This window comes from Caretta caretta, chromosome 26, assembly GCF_965140235.1.
Source record: "Caretta caretta isolate rCarCar2 chromosome 26, rCarCar1.hap1, whole genome shotgun sequence".
Lineage (NCBI taxonomy): Eukaryota > Metazoa > Chordata > Testudines > Cheloniidae > Caretta > Caretta caretta.
Window position 1 is genome coordinate 606995 of NC_134231.1, and position 19336 is coordinate 626330.

Genomic DNA, 19336 nt, shown 5'->3' on the forward strand with positions numbered 1-19336 from the left:
TTAACTTTCCCATCGGAGAGAGACGTATTGACTGGGGCCATGGGAAGGGGGAGCGTGGCAAGATGGATGTTAACCTGGCCGGCACGCACCTTGCCTGCCGGAGCCTGCCCAGGCAGCAGGAGGGAGCAGCCAGCCTGGCCGCCTGGGGAAGACATGGTGCGTGGCTCTGCAGCATGGGCACTCACAGAGACACTCGCAGCACCTCAGAGCTGAGGGCAGGAGCAGGGACACCCAGACATCACCAGCGCGTCCTGTCTCCCCTCCTTACCCTAGGAGGAGCAGGACCAGGGCTCTGTAACAGTGAGGAGAATGATTAGGCACTTCCGGGGACAAGGCCATTGTCTGTAAAGAGCCCCCTACCACCCCTGAGAGCAGGCACTTCTAAGCCCCAGCTGGGGCCTGGCACCAGATCCCTGGCGCCCACGTAACTGCGCTGGTTTAGGTGGTGCTGGAAGGCTTTGGCTGTCCACGTGTTCAGAGCCCAGCCCCACTGCGTGGAGGGAAGGATCCAGCCACTGTGCTCCCCAGCCCCAGGGGCCAGGCCCACACATGAGCAATGCCTGAGAGCTGCAGGAGGCCTGGAGCAGGCTTGGGGATCTGCTGTGGAGAGACCTGGGAGAGGCCCAGCAGGGGGGTGGGCACCAGGGCTGGAGCTGCAGGGGATTGGGCCAGGCTGGGGGGTGCTGCCGTAGGCAGGGCAGGCTCTGTGCCTGCCCCCCCCAGAGGATGCTCCTCTCCCTGCATCAGCTAGTCCCCTCTCCTCCCCAAGCCCCCCGGGGCAGGGGCTCTGGCATGTGGTGAAAGGGCACCCCCTGTGGGGCCCGGACAGCGTGACATGACCAGGTGTGCACATGGAGGGCCCGATCCCTGCAGCAGTTCACAGCTCAGGCAGGGGAGCCTGGGAGACAGTGAGAGGCCAAGGGAGGGTGCCTCAAGCAAAAGCCAGCAGCATGGCCAGCGAGAGCTGAGCCTTTGTAAGGAAGCCTCTGTGGGACAAAGGCCTCGCTCATACCTGTCAGCAAAGGGGTCCCAAGCAGGCCCGCCGCTCAGCAAGGGCCCTGCCCCTTGCACCTGGGTGATCTGCACTAACCCCTTTAAGTACTTGGGCCCCAGGCTTACGCCAACTGCCTATTACATGGGAGTCTGGATAGGGGGCCTAGCACTCATGGTGAGGTGGCCAGACAGCCTGATATTAGGGGCTTTGTCTTATATAGGCAGTTCCCTCCCCCCACCCCCCAAAAACAAAAAGTGCCCCAATTGTTCACACTTGCTGTCCAGTCACCCTGGCTGCTGGTGGCCCCTCTGGGTACACAAGTGCCCTGGCCAGGGGTGCCTGGTGCTCATGGTGACCCCCTGCGTACATGGTGGGGGAGCCTGGTGCTCATCCCAACCCCCCAGGGTACCCAGATCCTGGGATGGGGTGGGCCTGACGCTCACACCAACCCCTGTGCATACATGGGCCCTGAAGTGCTTCAAAACACCGTGCAATGCAGCTGGAACTAGGCTGCGGCTGGGGCTAGAGCCACTGCCTTGAGGCGGGGGCCACGCAACATGAGGAGAGCAGCGGGATCCCCCAGAGAGAGCCTAGAACCTGGCATAGGGGGCAAAGACTCCCCTTGGAGTGACTTCCAGTGGCTGTTCCTTCCCCCAGGTTAGAGAGGCCCAGTGGAGCAGCGCTGGAGCCCCTTGTCTGGGTTAAGCAGGCATGTTGGTGTGTGCAGTGCCCACGCCAGGGTGCTGGAGCACAGCCCCCTCCCAGCTTGAGGGGAAAGGCTAGGGTGCGGAGGGGCTGGGCCATAGACCCTGTGTGGGAGGCTGGCTGAAGCAGAGCCTGGGGGAGGCACCCAGCACAGCAAGGACTCATGGTGGGGCTCCAGGTCTCAGCATTTGGTGGTATCACTGCAGGGGACTGGCCAGTGGCCCAGCACTGGGGCAGAGGGAAACAGAAGCCAGGCCCTCCAGCCCCCATGTGGGAGGAGCAATAAACCAGCCCAAGCGCCAGAGGGAGGAGAATGGGGCTGTGGGCAACCTCCAGTCAGGACCCACTGCAGCTGGCCCAGGGAGATCTGGGGGCTTGAGCATAGCACCCAGAAGCAGCAGTGACTTTAGGACTAACATGGGCCTGAGCCCAGGCTCACAGCACAAAGGGAGAACAGCCCCTGCGAAGCGGAGGCCTGGGGCGTGCTCAGAGCCAGAGACCACACCAAGCTCTCCTGGTGGGCAGATGGCTCACCCAGGTGGGAACGGCTCTAAGGCTCCCATGGGACTAAGCCCATGGGTCTGGGGATGCACAAGCCTGCCAGGCCCACTCCTAGGTTGCACTGCCAGCATTCCCCATGCCACCCATGTGCTGATCCTGTGAGCACCCACTGGCCCATTGCAGCTGAATCAGCACTTCTGGACACCTAACTTCCAATTCATAATCGCGAGCAGCCTCATCCCATCATGGAACATATTCAGAGCACATGGCCAAGGAATCAGCCACAGAAATCCAGCCAGCCAATCCCCCGCTTAGGCAGCAGAGCCAGGGCAGGGGGGGGCTGGCTGGCTGCTCAATGGCCAGGGAGAGCAGCCCAGCACTTTTCACTCTCCCATTCCCAGGCTGCTGCTCTCCAACCCATGCCTGGCCCAGCCTTCCCTGACTCTCTCCCCCTTAAGTAAGGCGATAGGCCCCTGCAGTTAGGAAAGCAGGAGACAGTGCTAGACTGTAGCTTGGAGGATGCACGGCCCAGAGCAGAGGAGAACGGGCTGCAGCGGAGCGAGGCTGACGGCTCCATGCCCTGGCAGCCGTGGTCACAGCACTCTGCTCAGACAGCGATTTGCAGGGCTGGTGGTTCCACGGAAGGGCAGAGGCAAGCGCACAAGCAGCACTCAGCCCCTGGCAGGCTCCACCGGGGGCCCTGGAGACTGCACTCTCCTCTCACCCTAGAGGTGGTCACGCCATCTGTCTCACCGACCAGAGGAGAGGAGAGGTGGTGCTGCCACGCACAGGCTCTCCTTGGGGTGCTATGGGCTGTGAAATGGCTGATGCCCTCTACCCCAGAGCTGGTTGCATGGGTGGGGCTAAAAGAAGGGAGTGCAGGGTGCAACCCTGGGGCTGGAATACACTAGGGACACAGGAGACTGGCAGCAATTTGACATTACACTCATGAGCTCACAGCTGCATGTGTCTGCACAGAACTCCGCTCCCCGCAAGGCCTGATGCTGACACAGGGCCCAAGCGTCACCAGCAAGGCCCACTTGCCTCCCTGCACCACACGGTCCCCCCCCCCACCATCCAGGGAAGAAGCTGGGGTGGGGTGGCGCATGTATCTGTATAGCAGCTCTGAGTGCAGGTGGGTCCCTCTATCCCCTGGCTTCCCCTAGAGAGGTTAGAGCTTAGGGGGCTGACATAGGGGATTCCTGCACCGGAGGAGGGAACCCTGACGCTGCAGCCATTGGGGCACAGGGCAATGCAACGCGCCCAAGCTGTGCACCTCGGAGGTGCTATTCAGAAGAGTCACTGAGAGGGGTGGGCCTACAAGGTCCCTTCCTGCTGTTGAGGTATCTGTGGCAGCAGGGACCCCTCTCCTGGCTGCTGGCAGTAGCCTGGCACCGACCGACTCGCCCCCCCAGCCCCTCCCATTAGGCCCCACAGACCACGGCACAGCTGTCAGTGTTCCATTTAATGCTGGCCCTGCAACGGGCTGAGCTGTAACAGTAACGAGAAGGCATCTTTGCCAGCAGCCACTCGGGGCCTGCAGGCTCCAGGCAGCACAGTGTCTCTGGGGCAGAGCCAGAGGATGGAGGAGTGGGCTGAGCAGCTCTGGAGCAGCCTGAGTCCCAGGATACAACGTGGCTCCAAAGGGACCCGGGGAGAGCACTCCAGATGGGCCCGGGGACAGCGTGCAGGCAGAGAGCTCAGGAGCGGCTCCGGTCCTCATGGTTGCCAACAATCGTCTTGCTGTAGAGTTTCTGCTGCTCCTCCTTGAACGTGTCCTTCACTTTCTCCCTCTTCAGGCCCCCATCCCTGCGGAGAGTCGAGCGATCAGACAGGCTGTGGGGGAGGGCTGCCCTGGACTCACAGTACCTTTCCCCGAGCCCTGTTGGTGCTGGGGCTGCCCTGACCAGCTCTCACACACCTGGGATGGGAGCACTGTCCTCATTTTCCTGTGACTTGGTGAGCCAGGGCCAGAACTCAGAAGTCCCGGGCTCCTGGCCGTGCTCAGCCACCCGACCCCCCGGCAGCAGAGGGACCAACCTGCTCAGCCATTGGCTGCGATACAGGAGCCTGGCTGATGGACTTTCATTCTCAGCCTCTGAAGCCCCAGTGATCGGGAAAGGACACCTGCCTGGCTTGCTATTCCAGGACAGCACCCAGGGGAGAGTTTGTTTAGAAGCAGGGTGTCCCACCGCAAGCTGGCATTCGAGAGTAAGGCCCACACAGCATGAGCAAGAGGCAGCTGGTCTAGGCTGCACGTGCAGCTGCAGGCTCCAGAGGGCCCTGCCGGGGCATGCTCAGCACATGCTTCTCTACAGCATGGATCTGAGGCCTACACACCTCCAGGCAGGGCTCTGTGCACTGCTCCAAGCACCTGACAGCCCTGCCTCTCCAGGATCCCCCAGAAAACTCCACCGTGCCCCTGCACGGTTCAGTGGGGTTTTGTGTGCCCTCAGCCCCCACACTCTGCCTATGGACACGTACTGCACCTAGGAGTTGCTGCCTGCCTCACAACCACAGCCCTCCTGAACCAGGCAGCCAGAAGGCTGGCTCTGGCAGCTGGCCCTCCCTCCTGTGGGCTGGAGCCTGGGAGCAGGGTAAGCCAGGTACCTCTGAGGCCTTGGACCCAGCACTGGGAGGGGAAGTTCTGGTTCTGACTCACCACAGCAGATCCACAAGGCCTCCCTGCCTGGCAATTGCTGACTTCACCCGGTTGGCAAACTGGACAGCATCCTCTTCAGGCTGTGGGAGAGCAGAGCTGTTTAGTACGAGCAAGGGACCCAGCCCTCGGCAGCTCCTCCACAGGCCTGGCACAGCCCCCTCACTCACCTCCCTGGTCATGGGTGGCAGGTACCAGACGCTGCAGACGATGGCCCAGCTGGTCATCATCCTCAGCAGGTAGGTCACCATTCCGTACTTGCTGCTGTTCCAAAAGGCATCTCCAAACTGTGGGTCATACTGCAGAGGACGAGAGAGCCCATGAGATTGAGACCCACAACAGGGCTGGCCGGGGCATCACCACGGGCAAGGCCTCAGTCAGGCTCCCCCAGCCTACAAGCATGGCCAGATCTCGGCTTCCCCACACCCACAGCACAGGTTCATGAGATGAGCCCCAGAGATGCAGGACCATCTCCCTACTGCCCACTACTCAAAGCGGAGAACAGCCCCTCACGCCAACCGGGGCTTCACAGCTTTGGGGCCCTGCTGCAGGGAAGCTGGGTCTATGCCCCTCCAGTTTCCCGCACGGCCACTGGGAAGGGCCTTGTTCTATAGCACCCCTGTTCCCGCCTTCCATAAGCGGCCCTAGCAGGATGGGCTCAATGCAGCCAACCTCCCAGAGGGGTACTGCTGTCTGCCCCAGGCTGGGAGCTGCTTGCACCTTGATGGCTACCGGGTAGACTGTGGCTCCAATTTCAAAGCTTCCCTTCTTGAACATCATCACAGACGTGTTGTTGATGCAGGTGCCTGTGAAGAGATGAGTGCAGCTGCCTCAGCCTCCCTCTGTGAGCATATGCCAGAGTCCTGGCTGGGAACGCGAGGAAGGTGCCCTGGGGTCCCCCCACCACGGCAGTCAGTGCCCAGCACTGTTGCGGGCTCACTTGGCTCAGCCCTGACCTGAGGGACAGCCTCAGAGCTCTGGCAACATTGAGGATGCAGGCCCCCCTTGCCTTGCCCCAGAGGAGAGGGGATGACACACATGCTGGCATCAGCCATACGGCATACTTCACAACCCACCATGGGTCAGTGTGGCCTGGCTTGCAGCTCACCTTCTGGGAAGATGAGGATGGGCAGTTTGCTCTTGTCCTGGACATGCTCTGTCAGCCTGCAGGGAAAAGAGAGTCACTGACTGGCACAGCTCCCTGGGGCGCCCTGCTGGTTCTGCACCCAGCAGCCCTGAACATACAGTGCGCACCCATTAACCTTCAGTTAGGGTGCACTCGCTGGGTGCATGTAATGCCCCTGGGACGGGACAGCTCCCAGGCTCCCAAGAGCCACCTGGGACAACCAGAACCCTGACAGGAAGCAGGTTCCTCCTCCCCTGGAGCCAGACAGCCCTGGCTCACCCTCCCCAGCCATGCCTGTATGGAGTTGCGGAGAACCCACTGTCTCCAGCAGGCCCTCCCTTCTCCTGCCTGAGAGAAAGCTATTGACTGCTGTCCTACCTTTTGGCCACAAGATGGCGATCCTTGACCTCAGAGCGTTCGAACCAGACATGGGGACACGCCTTCACCACGGCCCTCTGGATCACGCCCATGAGCCCGCCATGGATCTGACCCACCTGAGCCAGAGGAAGATGCAGGTTAAAGTCTTTGCCTTGGCCGGCAGGAGTCGCCAAGCAGCTCCTAGTCTCATAACTAGACAGATTTCCCCCTCTGTCCCCTTCCCAGCAGAGGGCTGGAGAGACAGCCCTGCCCCTCCCAGGTGGCTGTTAGGGGAAGGTCACACCTGAGGGGTGATGTGCCAAAGTTGCCAGAGTGGAGCGTCTGGGAGGAGCCCAGATCCTCATCATACACTTTATGCTCAGGGTGGCCAGGCTGAGACTGCGACCTGCCCTTTCCACAGCCAGCAAAGCCCACAGCACTAATGGCAAATGTCCTGGGGCCTCTGGAAGTCCTGCGTCCCCACACCAAAGGAGCACTGGCCTTTGCAACTGGGGTGCCCAGAGGCTGCTGAACCACTGCGGGGAATCAACCAGATGTGAGAGGGGCTGTGTATCCAGGCTCGGGGCCCCAGACAAGCCCATTCAGGTCCACACACTTTGCAAACTCCCTAAGCCTCAGAACACCTTCCTCCCCCCAGGCAGAAGAGCACCGGCTCCATCGTACAGCAGCACAGCGACCTGCCCAGGGCAAAGGCCTCTCTGGGGATAGAGGGAGCGGCCCTTACCATAGCGTAGTAGCCATCGCTGGCCAGGATGATCACGTCAATGGGGGAGGTATGATTAGCCACGCAGATGCCTCCATTTCGGGGTCTGTTTTCCCTAAATACAACACAAAACCAAAATGGGGTGACAAGGGACGCAGGAGCCCAGCCTGAGCCAGGGAAGAGCACGGCAAGGCAGGCTGGGAGACGGTGCTGCCCCTTACTGGTCATGGTAGGTGATGATGGCGGTGAGGGCACGCACACAGATTCGGTAACACATCAGGTGAACGTGTTTGCTCAGGAACTCCTTCCACCTGCAGAGGCAGAGCAGAGATTGTTACCACAGACAGCCCCACAAGCCACCCATGCTGGAGCGCCCTACCCTGAGCCAGGAGCTGCTGCAAGGGCCACGTGGTGAGCTGGTGCGTTTACTGGGCTGGGGGAGCTTGGGAATACAGGGTGGGGGAGTGACAAGGCTGACCTGACTGTGTACCCTACAAAAGAGTGTACAACAACTTCCCCTCCCCTCATGGAGCATGTGAAGGGCAGAGGTGTTTGTAACTGTACTAACCCAGCCCAACTGGGACACCATGCAGGCTGGCTCCCATCCCATCCATCAGTCCAGCCCAACCCCTTTCCAAGCTAGTCACAAGCCGAGAGAGAAACCCACGAACTGAGAGTGACACTTTGCTCATCTGAGCTGGGCTTTGTGTTTTGCTCCTTTGTAGAGTTCAGGGCTGTGAGGTTTGCCACAGAGGCAAAGTTGTGGCATAGATCCTGCTGTGTCCGTCCCCCCAGGGAGGCAGGTGCCAGTCACCTTGGCCCTTCACCCACAGACATACATCTCGACAGTGGCTGGAATGTAGAGGGGGAGACTCCCCTTCCTGCCCCTCCATCCATACTCCTCCATGTTCAGTGAAGGGCCAACTCACCTTCCACTGGGCAAATATCCCACCACTGTGGTGCCAACCACCAACAAGCTGATGCCTGTGAAGGCCAGGGCAATCCTGCAGGAGGGAGAGGGATGTTACAGGCCAGTGAACAAATTCCATGCAGCCCCGTGGGTGTGAAGCCCTGCTCCTGCCTGCCAGGCAGCAGTCTCTCAATGGACCTGCTGCAGGGTGGGTGTCTCTCTGTGTCCTTGTGCTGCCAGGAGGACCCAGCATCTCTGGCTCCCCTGAGCCAGCTGGGACTGCTGCAGAGAGGATGGGCCCATGGGAATGTACGTGGCCATCTTGGGATCCCCCACCCCAGCTCACACTACTCTGGCTCCCCGCCACTGATCTAACTACCAGACCACACTCTTCTCCCAGGGCTGAAGCCAGAGGCAGGAGCCTCAAGTCCCAGCCCCTGGCTCTAACCATCAGCCCTTGGCCCCTCTCTTGTTGTAGGCAAGACGACTGGAAGCAGCCAACGCGCCAGCCAGTGCAGTGCCAGGGGTGCCCTGCAGGGAGGCCATTGCCAGGAGCAGCTCCTCACCTGAGTGGCAGCAGGAAGCAGTACCGGATGAGCACACCCAGCCCCCACAGCACAGTGAGGCGCAGGCTGATGTACTGGAAGTTGTAATTGGTCCGGCTGAGCAGGTTCCAAGACTCCAGCTCCTCAGCTGAGAACCGCTTGGTCACCTCGTCGTCCATGATGGTCTCAATGCCCTTGCGGCAGAAGTAGAAGATGTCAGAGAGCTCAAACTCAGGTGTGTCCAGGGCTTTGCTGCTGCCGCTCCGACGGATCTCTTTAATCTCCTCCTCCAGGGATGTGGGCTCCTTTGCAATGATACCTGCAACACGGCCACGTGTTCCAGCGATGGCAGCCTGACAGGCCCGCCCCCTGTCTGCAGGTGGGGCCAGCCCCGGTCCCTCCCTCCCTCCTCCTGCCTGCAGGTGGGGCCAGCCCTGGGCCCTGTCCTAGACATGGGACACCCACAACCAGGTGTGCCCTACATATCTCCCTTGCCCAGAGATAAGGCATTCCCACCCACCCATGACAAGGACCTCCCACATGCACACACAGACATGGAGCTGCTGATGGGAGGGGACGGCAGGCTCTCACCATTTACATAGGGCTTGTACAGTGGGTGGTTCTTCTCCTTGGCACCACGCTCTATCCTCAGCGTCGCCCACTGAAAGAGACACTAGATAAGCAGGCCTTCCAACCCCCCAGGCTTCAAGTCCCTGGCTGTGGGGGCAGAGGTAGGGCTCATTCCAGCAGCTCGAAGAGGGGTTCTCAGCACAGCACTGATGGGAGGTCAGAGCTTACAGAGAGGAGAGAATGGGGATTGGGCTGGGAAAGTCCACTAGCCTACACAGGCAACCAGCCAGGACAGCTGTCTGCTGCGGGACCTGGCTACTAATGAGGATGGTGCATGGGCTGGAGCTGGGGGAGAGCCCCACTGGGAGAGACTGTTGTGCAGGCATCTGCATTCCATTCTGGGCACCATGTCACCTGAGAGATACAGACAGAGCAGAGGAACTTCAGAGAAGAGCAACAACTACCCCAGGGCTGGGGGAGGGCGTTATGGAACACCTCTCCCCAGCCCCAGAGCACGCTCTGCGGCTTTCAGGCAGTCCCATGGCACTTTGCTGCTCCCTCACATGGGTGCCATTGGCTGGACTCCATATGGACCCTGATCACTTGTTCTTGCCCCTTGGCAGGGGGCTCCAGCACAGGGTGATCAGGTGACTAACCCAACACTATTTTCCGATTCTCTTTTCCTCCCTCATGGAATCAGAGGCTGCATTTCAAGGTTGCTGATGGAACCAGCAGGCCAATAGTGTGAAGGGCTGGGACCCCTCCCTTCTCCCACTTGGCTAACAGCTGCTGCTACTTCTCTGTGCACTATTGCTCACAAACAGCAGCCCTGAGCAGCCTCCAGGCAGCTATCTGGCAGCAACAGCCAGAATCAATGCCCAGATCACCCTTATTCACAGAAATCTCCCCCCTCAGCTGCTCCCCAAGGGCACCAGATAAACAAACACACAGGTTGGATTTCCAGCCAGCCTGCCCGCCCTCCACGGAACCTTCTCGATGGCTAGGCTGGGAAGGGTTAGATTTTTCTCTAAATGTCTATTTCACCATACACATGCAAACCACAGAAAAAAATAATTCCATCGATAACGATCAAAATGTACAGCTAAGCAAAGGGAAAAAGGCTGCTTGAGAACCTATCAGAGTTTAACTTACAGAGATTTACTTTGTGAACTCTGACTTGTGATATTGACAAGTTTGTGTTTTAACCATTATAAAGCTTGAACTTTATGAATCTCAATGTCTACTGTCATTATATAACTGTCTGCCCACCCCCCCCAATTTCCCACAACAGTGAAAAATTAAATGGATAAAAATAAAAAATGCTTAAAAATAAACATTGCTATCATTTGCCAAAGTTAGAGAAATTAAAACCAGAATTCTATCAAACTTTTCCGTATCACACCTGCCTTCTTAATTTGGGCCTTGAAAACAAACTCTTAAGGAGAGCAAAATGTGCACACCTACTCCAGCCCCAGTGTCTCCCAGCAGGGGAGCGAGGCCGGAATTGGTGTCCTGGCAGCCTTTGGCAGGTTCCTGTCTGAGGTCAGTCCCTGTTACCAAGGTTTTGGGGGAAAGGGCCCTTGCAGAGTTCTGATCACACCTGCTTTGCTGGCAGCACTGAGCCAGCCCTAAGCCCTGAAAGGCTGATGAGAGCTCCTTCACAGCCAGGCAGACATGTCCTAGGGTAGTCTCCAATCTCCAAGAGCTAAATCCTGGCCATGCCCCATGCTTTGCCAGAGGTCAGAGGAAACACTGCCTCTTGGGCTAGGAGTCTCCCCTGAAACCTCCCACACAACTGGCTAGGTACATCATGGAGCACCGCTACTGCCAGAGGCGAGTACAGAAGTGGCTGAACTTGGACAGACCAACAGTCTGACTTGGGAGAATGACCTAGCTGTCCCCAAAGCTTGCAGAGCTAAGCATGTTGGCCAGGCCTGAGACCCATCACCTCAGGCAGCACCCTCCTTCCTATTATAGACACCAATGGCTGGGCATGAGCATTGCCACACTGCACTCCAGTTCCCTGCATGGAACTTCACTACTGAGTGTAGAGGACACAGCATCATTCTCCTGCGGCCTTGGCCTCCTCCAGGGAACTCAGCAGAGTCCTGGGCCTGCATGGACCCTGTCTCGGGGGAGGCCCAGCTTTAAGGCAGCCCAGGAGATCAGACTGTCAAGGGCAGACAGGAACAGACTGGAAAATTCCACTTGGCTTCTCTGAGCCAAGAAGCGCCGTGAGGGCTCCTGGCTGCCCCTCAGAGGTCAGAGGTCCAGAGAGGACTTCTGGAAACAGCCCCAGCCAGCCAGCTCCACACTGGCTCTACAGCTGGCAACAGGTCCCAGTGCCAGGCAAGTTTCCTTGGGTCAATGGGCAGAGGGCAGCACAGAACACACTGACCACAAGGGGCAGAGCATGTGGCCAGGGACCCTGTAGGGCAGAGAGCCCAGCTGACACCCAGCTTCCTTCACCCAAACTTGTGTTAAAGAAGAGATGCTGTTTCTGCTGCCCCAGATGAACAGCCCTCCCCAACCCCAGGAACGAGGTGCCTGCTCCTCACCCCGCCCGCAGGCCCTGTTCCCCTTGGTCTCCTCCCACCACGGGGCTGTTCTTGAGAGGTGCTGAAATCTGCCCTTGCTTGGGTCTGCCATGTGTGAGACTCAGGCCGTCTCTCTCCAGAGGTTTCAGAGTAGCAGCCATGTTAGTCTGTATCTGCAAAAAGGAAAGGAGGACTTGTGGCACCTTCGAGACTAACCAATTTATTTGAGCATAAGCTTTCATGAGCTACAGCTAAGATGAAGCATCCGATGAAGTGAGCTGTAGCTCACGAGAGCTTATGCTCACATAAATTTGTTAGTTTCTAACGTGCCACAAGTCCTCCTGTTCTTTTTTCTCTCCAGAGGGGCTCTGCTGCTGTCAGCCAGTGACAATACAGTCTCTGCAGCACTTGTTTACAAGGCCTTTGTCCTCAGCATGGGGGCATTTTGGAATGACCTACAAGCACAGCTCTATGGAGCTGGAGCTGGCTCAATAACAGAGTGTGGCTAAGATGCCTGAGTCACTCCAAAGACCCCCCCGGGGGTTTCTAGCACCAACACTTGGATCACCAACAGCCCAACTCTCATTCAGCAACCCACACCACCACCATCCAGGGACACCCTCTATTTGAAGGCACATGCCCCTGGCAGGGATCTCCCCCAGGCACATGGACAGTGGTCAGGGCACCCGAGCTCCTGCACAGTACATCCTAGAAGCATGACTCACCCGGAAAATCTTTAAGAGTGTTTTCATATAAATCCTGCGGATGCCAAAGGAAACCCCAAAAATGGCTGGCACAATGATGAAAACCAGAAGCAGTGTGAAGAGGACGGTCAGGGAGATCCCCAGCAGGTTAACAACCAGGCTGTCAAAGGGGAGCAGGAGGAACATGATGGAGGGTCCAGGCAAGGCCAACGCCCTGCGACCCTGGGGCCAGGAGAGAAGGGCTGTCCACAGCGATCAGCCAGTCCTCCTGCTAAACAGCAACAGTCCCATGCATGCTCCGAGTCCCCAGCAGGTCACAGACTCCATTCCAAAGTTCACATCCTTTCCTAGCAGCCCGCGGGAGGAGGAATGCGAGGGAACCAGACGAGAGAACGGTCAGGCGAGACTGAGCAGCTTGGTCTCTGGGGCTCAGCGTGGCTGGAACATGGAGCGTGGGTTCTTAGAGGGTTTGCGAGTGGCAGTGTAACAAGGCAGCTGTGTGAACGGGGATTCTCCCTGTGGCCCACCAAACAAGTCTTGTTGCAGGGTGACTCCTGCGCGGCCAGACAGTGGAATTCCCTTTGGCTTGTTGAGGAAGGAACAAGGAGAGGTCTTTTCATAGGGGTGAGGTGGGGTCCATTCCTGATTCCGCATTGGAGGACCTCTGGAAAAATCGGTATTTCTAGGAGCCTGCCACGTGCGGAGCTACTGTCTTTGCCACCACTAGTTCGGAGCCTCTCCTGCCGCCTGTAATAAATATCATTCCAGAGACCTCTGGCATCCACCCATGCTGGAGTCCTTGCGGAAAAGGACAGTGCCTCTGCCCCTGTGAGGGCCCCTGAGCTGTGAGCTGCCTTCTTGGCAAGAGAGCCCCTCACATGCCACCAGTGCTAGGGGAGGAAAGAAAAAACAGAGTCAGGCAAATCAGGTAGCGAGACGTCAACGCACAGAGGGTCTCCTGAGGCCCAGGAGCAGAAAGGCGCTGGATCTGAGAGGGCAGAGTTCAAGCTGAGGACACACTGCTCACAGTGCAGGGTTTGGGAATCAGCAGATCTGAATCCTCAGCTCCTGCCTCACACTGGTACAGCGCAAACAGCTGGGAAGTGGGCTCGCTACCCTCCTGGTCCCTGCATTTTCAGCCTAGGCCCGCAATTCAGATCAGTGCAGGCTCACAGAGGTACTGCATAAGGCCGGTGAGTGTCCAGAGCAGGAGAGCAGCAAATGGAGTGAGGGACCCCCTCCTGACTGATAAGGATATCACCACTCAGCACCTCTATCCTGAGGGATCCCTGAGCACTTTACTAGCTACACCTAGAAACATTTCTTCCACCACTGAACACAGCCTCTCTGGGGTGGGGCTTGGCAGCTGTTTGACACATGGCAGCACTACAATGGACTTTAGGACAGGAAGTGAAGTAATCCTGCAGTGAGAATAAAAGGAGGCTAAATATGATTATCCAAATTGGAACTTGCCAGGTGACTGTGACTAAAACCAAAGTCAGTGTCTCAGTGTTACATCTCATCTGAGAGATGGCACCTCCAGGTGCACAGCATTCTTTGCATCATGCTGGGACACGGCTCAATTCCCACTCCATAGAGAGCTTCTCCCGCTGAATCACTGGGGTGGGGGGAGAGGGCAATTCCCATCCACCTACTGCCCTGTCCTGACCCTCTGATACACAGTGACAGGCAATAGGTGGGGGCACCAAGCCCAGCTCTGCAGGAGGAGTCATTCCCAACCACAGGACAGCTGGGGAAGCAGAAGAGCGCTCCCTTCCCCTTTCAGACAACCCTCCAGCCCCGCTTGGCTTCCCGCTACTTCCCACAGCACACTGGAGGCTCTGGCTGCTGGCTCAGCACCACTGTATCAGGCACTGCTAAGAGCATCCTCCGTGCTGCATGGAATGCCGCCCCAGTAAACCCTGCTCCCCAAAGAAGACACTCTCTGCCTATCCCTGCTGCTGCCTTCTTCTCCTATGGGCCAAGCCTTGCTGATCAGTCGCCTAACTCCCCAGAATGTCAGCCCCCTCATGCACCAAACCCAGGAATCCCACGTGGCAAACTAACCAGTCAGCCCAGCCAGCCTACCCACCACCGCCCTGACTCACCAGAAGGTGCCTGGGTGGAGAAGAGAAAGAATTATAGGACTTAATTAGCACATTCCTTCCATGTAACACCCTGTTCTGGCCTAATGGCCCAGTTCAAATCATGCCCTGGCAATGACCAGCAGCACCAGGCATAGTTTGAAGCAACCCTGTTCAGCTTTGCTCACAAGCTTCAGCCACAGAAGTTTCTAGACAGGGTGGTGACACTGTCACTGAGATCTCTAGCTGGTGTCACCCTTGCACGCTCCCTGTGGAACCCAACTGCTGGAATGATTGTCTCAGAGGCCCTCCAGGAACAGCCCAAATCAGGCTGCATAGCTGGCTGCTTTCCCAAGATAGCTCCAAGGGTCCACACCCTGCAGGGATCTCATGCTGATACCCACAGAGTGCAGGCTCCTGTCCTCCACCACCAGCAGGGTTGGATGAGGAACTTTTACCTCAACAACCAGATTTTCATAGTACAATGTTGTACAAACTACAATTACTTCTCACAAGCCCCTGGGAACCAGTCAGGGAAGCACATTCTGCCCATTTTACTCATGGGCAATAGCAGCACGAGGAAAAGGGACCAGCCCAAGGTCATGCTGCAAGTCAGTGAAAAGCTGGGGTTCTACCCCAGAGTCCCCGGTCTCAGAGCTCTGCTCTAAGCACTAAACAAGGGAAACATATTGTTGTGAACACAGGGACCCTGCCAGAACCCCAGGAGAGATCAGCAATCCCTTTCCTCTCAGCAATGGCTCCTAGAACAGTGCCATGCTATCAGGGGAAACCACTCTACGGCCCAGAGTGGACTCAGGTGCTTGCAACCCATTCTCTGCAGCGTGTGTAATCACTGAGGCATCCCAGGGGCAGGACAGGTAAGAGCATCCACTGCACCGCACACAACAGAACAGCCAAAGGCAGGAGGGGCCCTGCCCCAGGGCATCAGCCTGGTTTCAAGGGCTCGACAGCAGCGCCAGTGCAGGTGTCCGTTCCCTGAAATGGGACGCGGGGCCGTAGCTGGACGCCCGCATGGGGGCGGGAGGGGGAGCCGTGACCCCGCTGCTCTGATCCACGCAGCGCGGGCTGGGCGAGCCGACTGGGCCCGCGCAGCGCAGCAGAAGAGGGGAAACCAGGCTGAATGGGCCCAGACCGGGACCCTCCAGTATCTCCCACGCAGAGCCCGGGGCTGCGCAGAGCGCTGGGAGCCAGCAGCGCCGTGGGGAAGGGGTTTGCGGGGTGTTGGGACGGGGGGTGGCCCAGAATGGTCCAGTGCCGGGCACTGCACAGGCCAGAGAGCGGGGGGACCCACCGCGACACGGGAACCCCTCAGTGGGGCCGCAGTGCAGGGCCCACGTGGGGAGCAGCGAGGAGGGAGCAAAGGGAGGGAGTCTCCAATCGGGGCGGGGGTGGGCGTTCTGCGCGGACGGCCCCATCTCACAGGACAGCGGGGGGGGGCGCTCTGCGTGGACGGCCCCATCTCACAGGACGGCGGGGGGGTGGGGTGGGGGGGCGCTGCGCGGACGGCCCCATCTCACAGGACGGCGGGGGGGCGCTCTACGCGGACGGCCCCATCTCACAGGACGGCGGGGGGTGGGGGGGGCGCTCTGCGCGGACGGCCCCATCTCACAGGACGGCGGGGGGTGGGGGGGGCGCTCTGCGCGGACGGCCCCATCTCACAGGACGGCGGGGGGTGGGGGGGGGCGCTCTGCGCGGACGGCCCCATCTCACAGGACGGCGGGGGGGTGGGGGGGGCGTTCTGCGCGGACGGCCCCATCTCACAGGACGGCGGGGGGGTGGGGGGGGGGCGCTGCGCGGACGGCCCCATCTCACAGGACGGCGGGGGGGTGGGGGGGGGGCGCTGCGCGGACGGCCCCATCTCACAGGACGGCGGGGGGGTGGGGGGGGGCGCTGCGCGGACGGCCCCATCTCACAGGACGGCGGGGGCGTGGGGTGGGGGGGCGCTCTACGCGGACGGCCCCATCTCACAGGACGGCGGGGGGGGCGCTCTGCGCGGACGGCCCCATCTCACAGGACGGCGGGGGGGTGGGGTGGGGGGGCGCTCTGCGCGGACGGCCCCATCTCACAGGACGGCGGGGGGGTGGGGGGCGCTCTGCGCGGACGGCCCCATCTCACAGGACGGCGGGGGGGGTGGGGGGCGCTCTGCGCGGACGGCCCCATCTCACAGGACGGCGGGGGGGTGGGGGGCGCTCTGCGCGGACGGCCCCATCTCACAGGACGGCGGGGGGGTGCGCGCACTCCCTGCAGGCCAGGGGGTGGGGGATAACGGTTTTCCATTGCCGCCCGGGCGGGACTCCCCCCGGGGCTCGGCGGCAGGGAGCTCCCAGGGATCGGGCAGGGTATGTAAAGCCAGGCCGAACCGGGCCAGTGTCACTCACCTGCCGCCGCTACCGCCGAGCTCCGGCTCCGCCTCCCCCACGTACCGTGCGCGTGCCCGCCCTTCGTCCTGGGTTACGTAAAACGTCCTCGCGCGGCCCGCACGGGCACGAGTCAGCACTCTGCACGCCGCCTTGGCGTCAGGGACTGCGCGGGGCGGACCGCGGAACTCGGGGGCGTGTCCTGCGGGCGCCCCGCCCTCTGGGTGCCGCCTCAGCCTCGTCACGGCAGTCACATGGCCGCGACGTGGTGACGTAGTCAGAGAAGCAAGGCGAACGGCAACCCGCGGCACGAGGGCCCGGGCCCCGGCCCCGCAGCAGCTGTCCGCTGTAGTGATGCTTCCGGCCCAGCAGAGGGCGGCGGCGCCACGGCCTCCCGGCAAAGGGACACGCCGGGGGCGTGCTCGGGGCGGGGCCAGGACGCCTGGGTTCCGCCCCGGGCAACGCGCGGCCGGGCACAGAATGGGGGGGGTCCCCTGGAGAGCGGGCCGGGCCGGGCACAGAATGGGGGGGGTCCCCTGGAGAGCGGGCCGGGCCGGGCCGGGCACAGAATGGGGGGGGTCCCCTGGAGAGCGGGCCGGGCCGGGCACAGAATGGGGGGGGTCCCCTGGAGAGCGGGCCGGGCCGGGCACAGAATGGGGGGGGTCCCCTGGAGAGCGGGCCGGGCCGGGCACAGAATGGGGGGGTCCCCTGGAGAGCGGGCCGGGCCGGGCACAGAATGGGGGGGGTCCCCTGGAGAGCGGGCCGGGCCGGGCCGGGCCGCGCCGCGCAGCTCCCGGGCGAGGCGCCAAGGCTGGGGCAGGGGCAGGGGCAGGGGCTGAGCGCTCCCAGGAGCCTTGGCCGCCGCGACGCCTTCGGCCCGCCCGGCGCTGGCCCCTGGCCCCCCGCCCACGCGGCGCTGGCCCAGTGCCGAGGTGGGGGGTTTCCGCACCCCCCCCCCGCCCGCCCGGGGGCTGTTTCTCCGGCCCCAGCACGGACCTTTCCTGTGGTCGCTGCAACCCTGGGCAACCCCGTCCCGCCCCCCACGCCCCCAGCCAGGCGAACGCCGTTCAGCGGGAAGACACCGTGATGAACTACATCTGGCCCTGTAGCGGGTGCAGGGTGCAGGACAAAGCCCCAGTTCCGTTACTGAGCGGGGTGCCAGACCTGCTGCCAGCCGTCTCCCTTCCTCCTGCCTCACTTCCTTCCTCGGGCCTGTAAAAGCGCTGATGGGGTGGGCGAGGGAAGAGGTTTAATGACAACGCGCCGAGTCTAAGGGGGCAATTGTTAGCTATATAACATGGCCTGGGACACATTAAAAAACCCTTTAACCCTGAGCCCCAGTCCAGGACCCACCCCTGGCAGGGGAGAAGCTGTTTATGATGAGAGGAGAACATTACTGCTCTTTGCATCTCCCAGCTAAGGGTTAAGGTTGGGGGCTTTTAAGGGTTTTTAGGCCTAACTCGATAGCCACACACCATCTGAACACTTTGCCTTTGCTAACCTGCAGATTGCAAGTCACACAGCCAAGCCTGGCTTGTTGATTTGTGATAATGGTCAAGGCCATTATAGGCAGAGGTGCTTTAATTTACTTACCAAGCTGCCAGTAAAGTCTGGTTTCCCACCTGAGCAGGGGACACAGGAGTAACATGGTAGGGGAGTGCTAGTTAGGCTGCAGTCATGGCAGATCTGAGGCTCTTCCTAGGGCTTGTCTACACTACCGAGTTTTGTTGACAAAACTTATGTCAACACCCAAAAGTCAACAAAACAAAAATTGCCAAAGGGTGTTCACACTTGCTCCCTCTGTCAACAGTTCGTGTCCACACTGGGGACACCATCATCGACAGGGTGAGCAATGCACGATGGGTATGTATCCCACAGTGCCCCGTTGTGGGAAGCAAGAGCTGATCCGGTGCATCTTGGGATTCTCTCTGAGTTCTCCCACAGCCCCCTCAGCTGCCCAGAGCAGCATCACGCGTAGCTCTGTGAAAGCAGCACAGCAGTCTGTGTTCCCAGTGCAGGGCAGGGCAGGGCAGGAGCATTCCCAAGATTTGCTCTTTCTTTGTTCCCTCAAGGGAGCTCCACACAGATACTTCCCAGAGCTTTGAAAGGGGAGGGGCGCATGCCTGCAGGGCAGCAGAGATCAAACCACTGAGCAGAGCAATCAGGGCAGGCATTGTGGGATACTGGCAGAAGCCAGTTCTGTGGACAGAACAATCAGCAGCGTGTACACGCTCTTTGTCGACAATAAAGGGAGGGGAAAAGATAGGTCTCTCAGAGGGGTGGAAGTTTTTTTTATGGCCAACGCTCTTGCTGTTTTGTCACCAAAAGGCAGTTTTTGGCAACAAAACTTGTCAGTGTAGACAAGCCCCTGTAGCCCCACTGACCACCCCTCCCAAGGGGAAGGGCCTGAATCAACCTAAACTTGCTCAGCTCCTCCCAACAGCACAGGGAGCTCTGGCAGTTGTTGAGAAGAATGGGGGCTGCCTGCCCTAGGGGAAATCAGGGCCAGGGCTCCTTGTTCTGTAACAGGCACAGCATGATG

The 19336-nt window shown here is 60.0% G+C and overlaps 1 protein-coding gene across 2 annotated transcripts; it reads right to left on the reverse strand.

The window, feature by feature from the left end:
* Positions 1-3650: 3650 nt before the first annotated feature.
* Positions 3651-16967, reverse strand: GPAT4 (glycerol-3-phosphate acyltransferase 4). 2 transcript variants are annotated; one of them, XM_048829303.2, is made up of 13 exons: positions 16816-16967; positions 12354-13222; positions 9113-9182; positions 8543-8840; positions 7996-8070; positions 7288-7377; positions 7088-7181; positions 6364-6479; positions 5968-6023; positions 5592-5665; positions 5030-5158; positions 4863-4942; positions 3651-4009 (listed from the first exon to the last, which is right to left on the reverse strand). In XM_048829303.2, the coding sequence occupies exons 2-13, from the start codon at positions 12516-12518 to the stop codon at positions 3901-3903; spliced, it is 1356 nt and encodes a 451-aa protein (XP_048685260.1). In that variant the 5' UTR covers positions 12519-13222; positions 16816-16967; the 3' UTR covers positions 3651-3900. The 2 variants fall into 2 exon arrangements, with proteins under 2 accessions (XP_048685260.1, XP_048685259.1); XM_048829302.2 differs by having other exon boundaries at positions 5580-5665; positions 16816-16965.
* Between the last annotated feature and the right edge of the window lie 2369 nt (positions 16968-19336).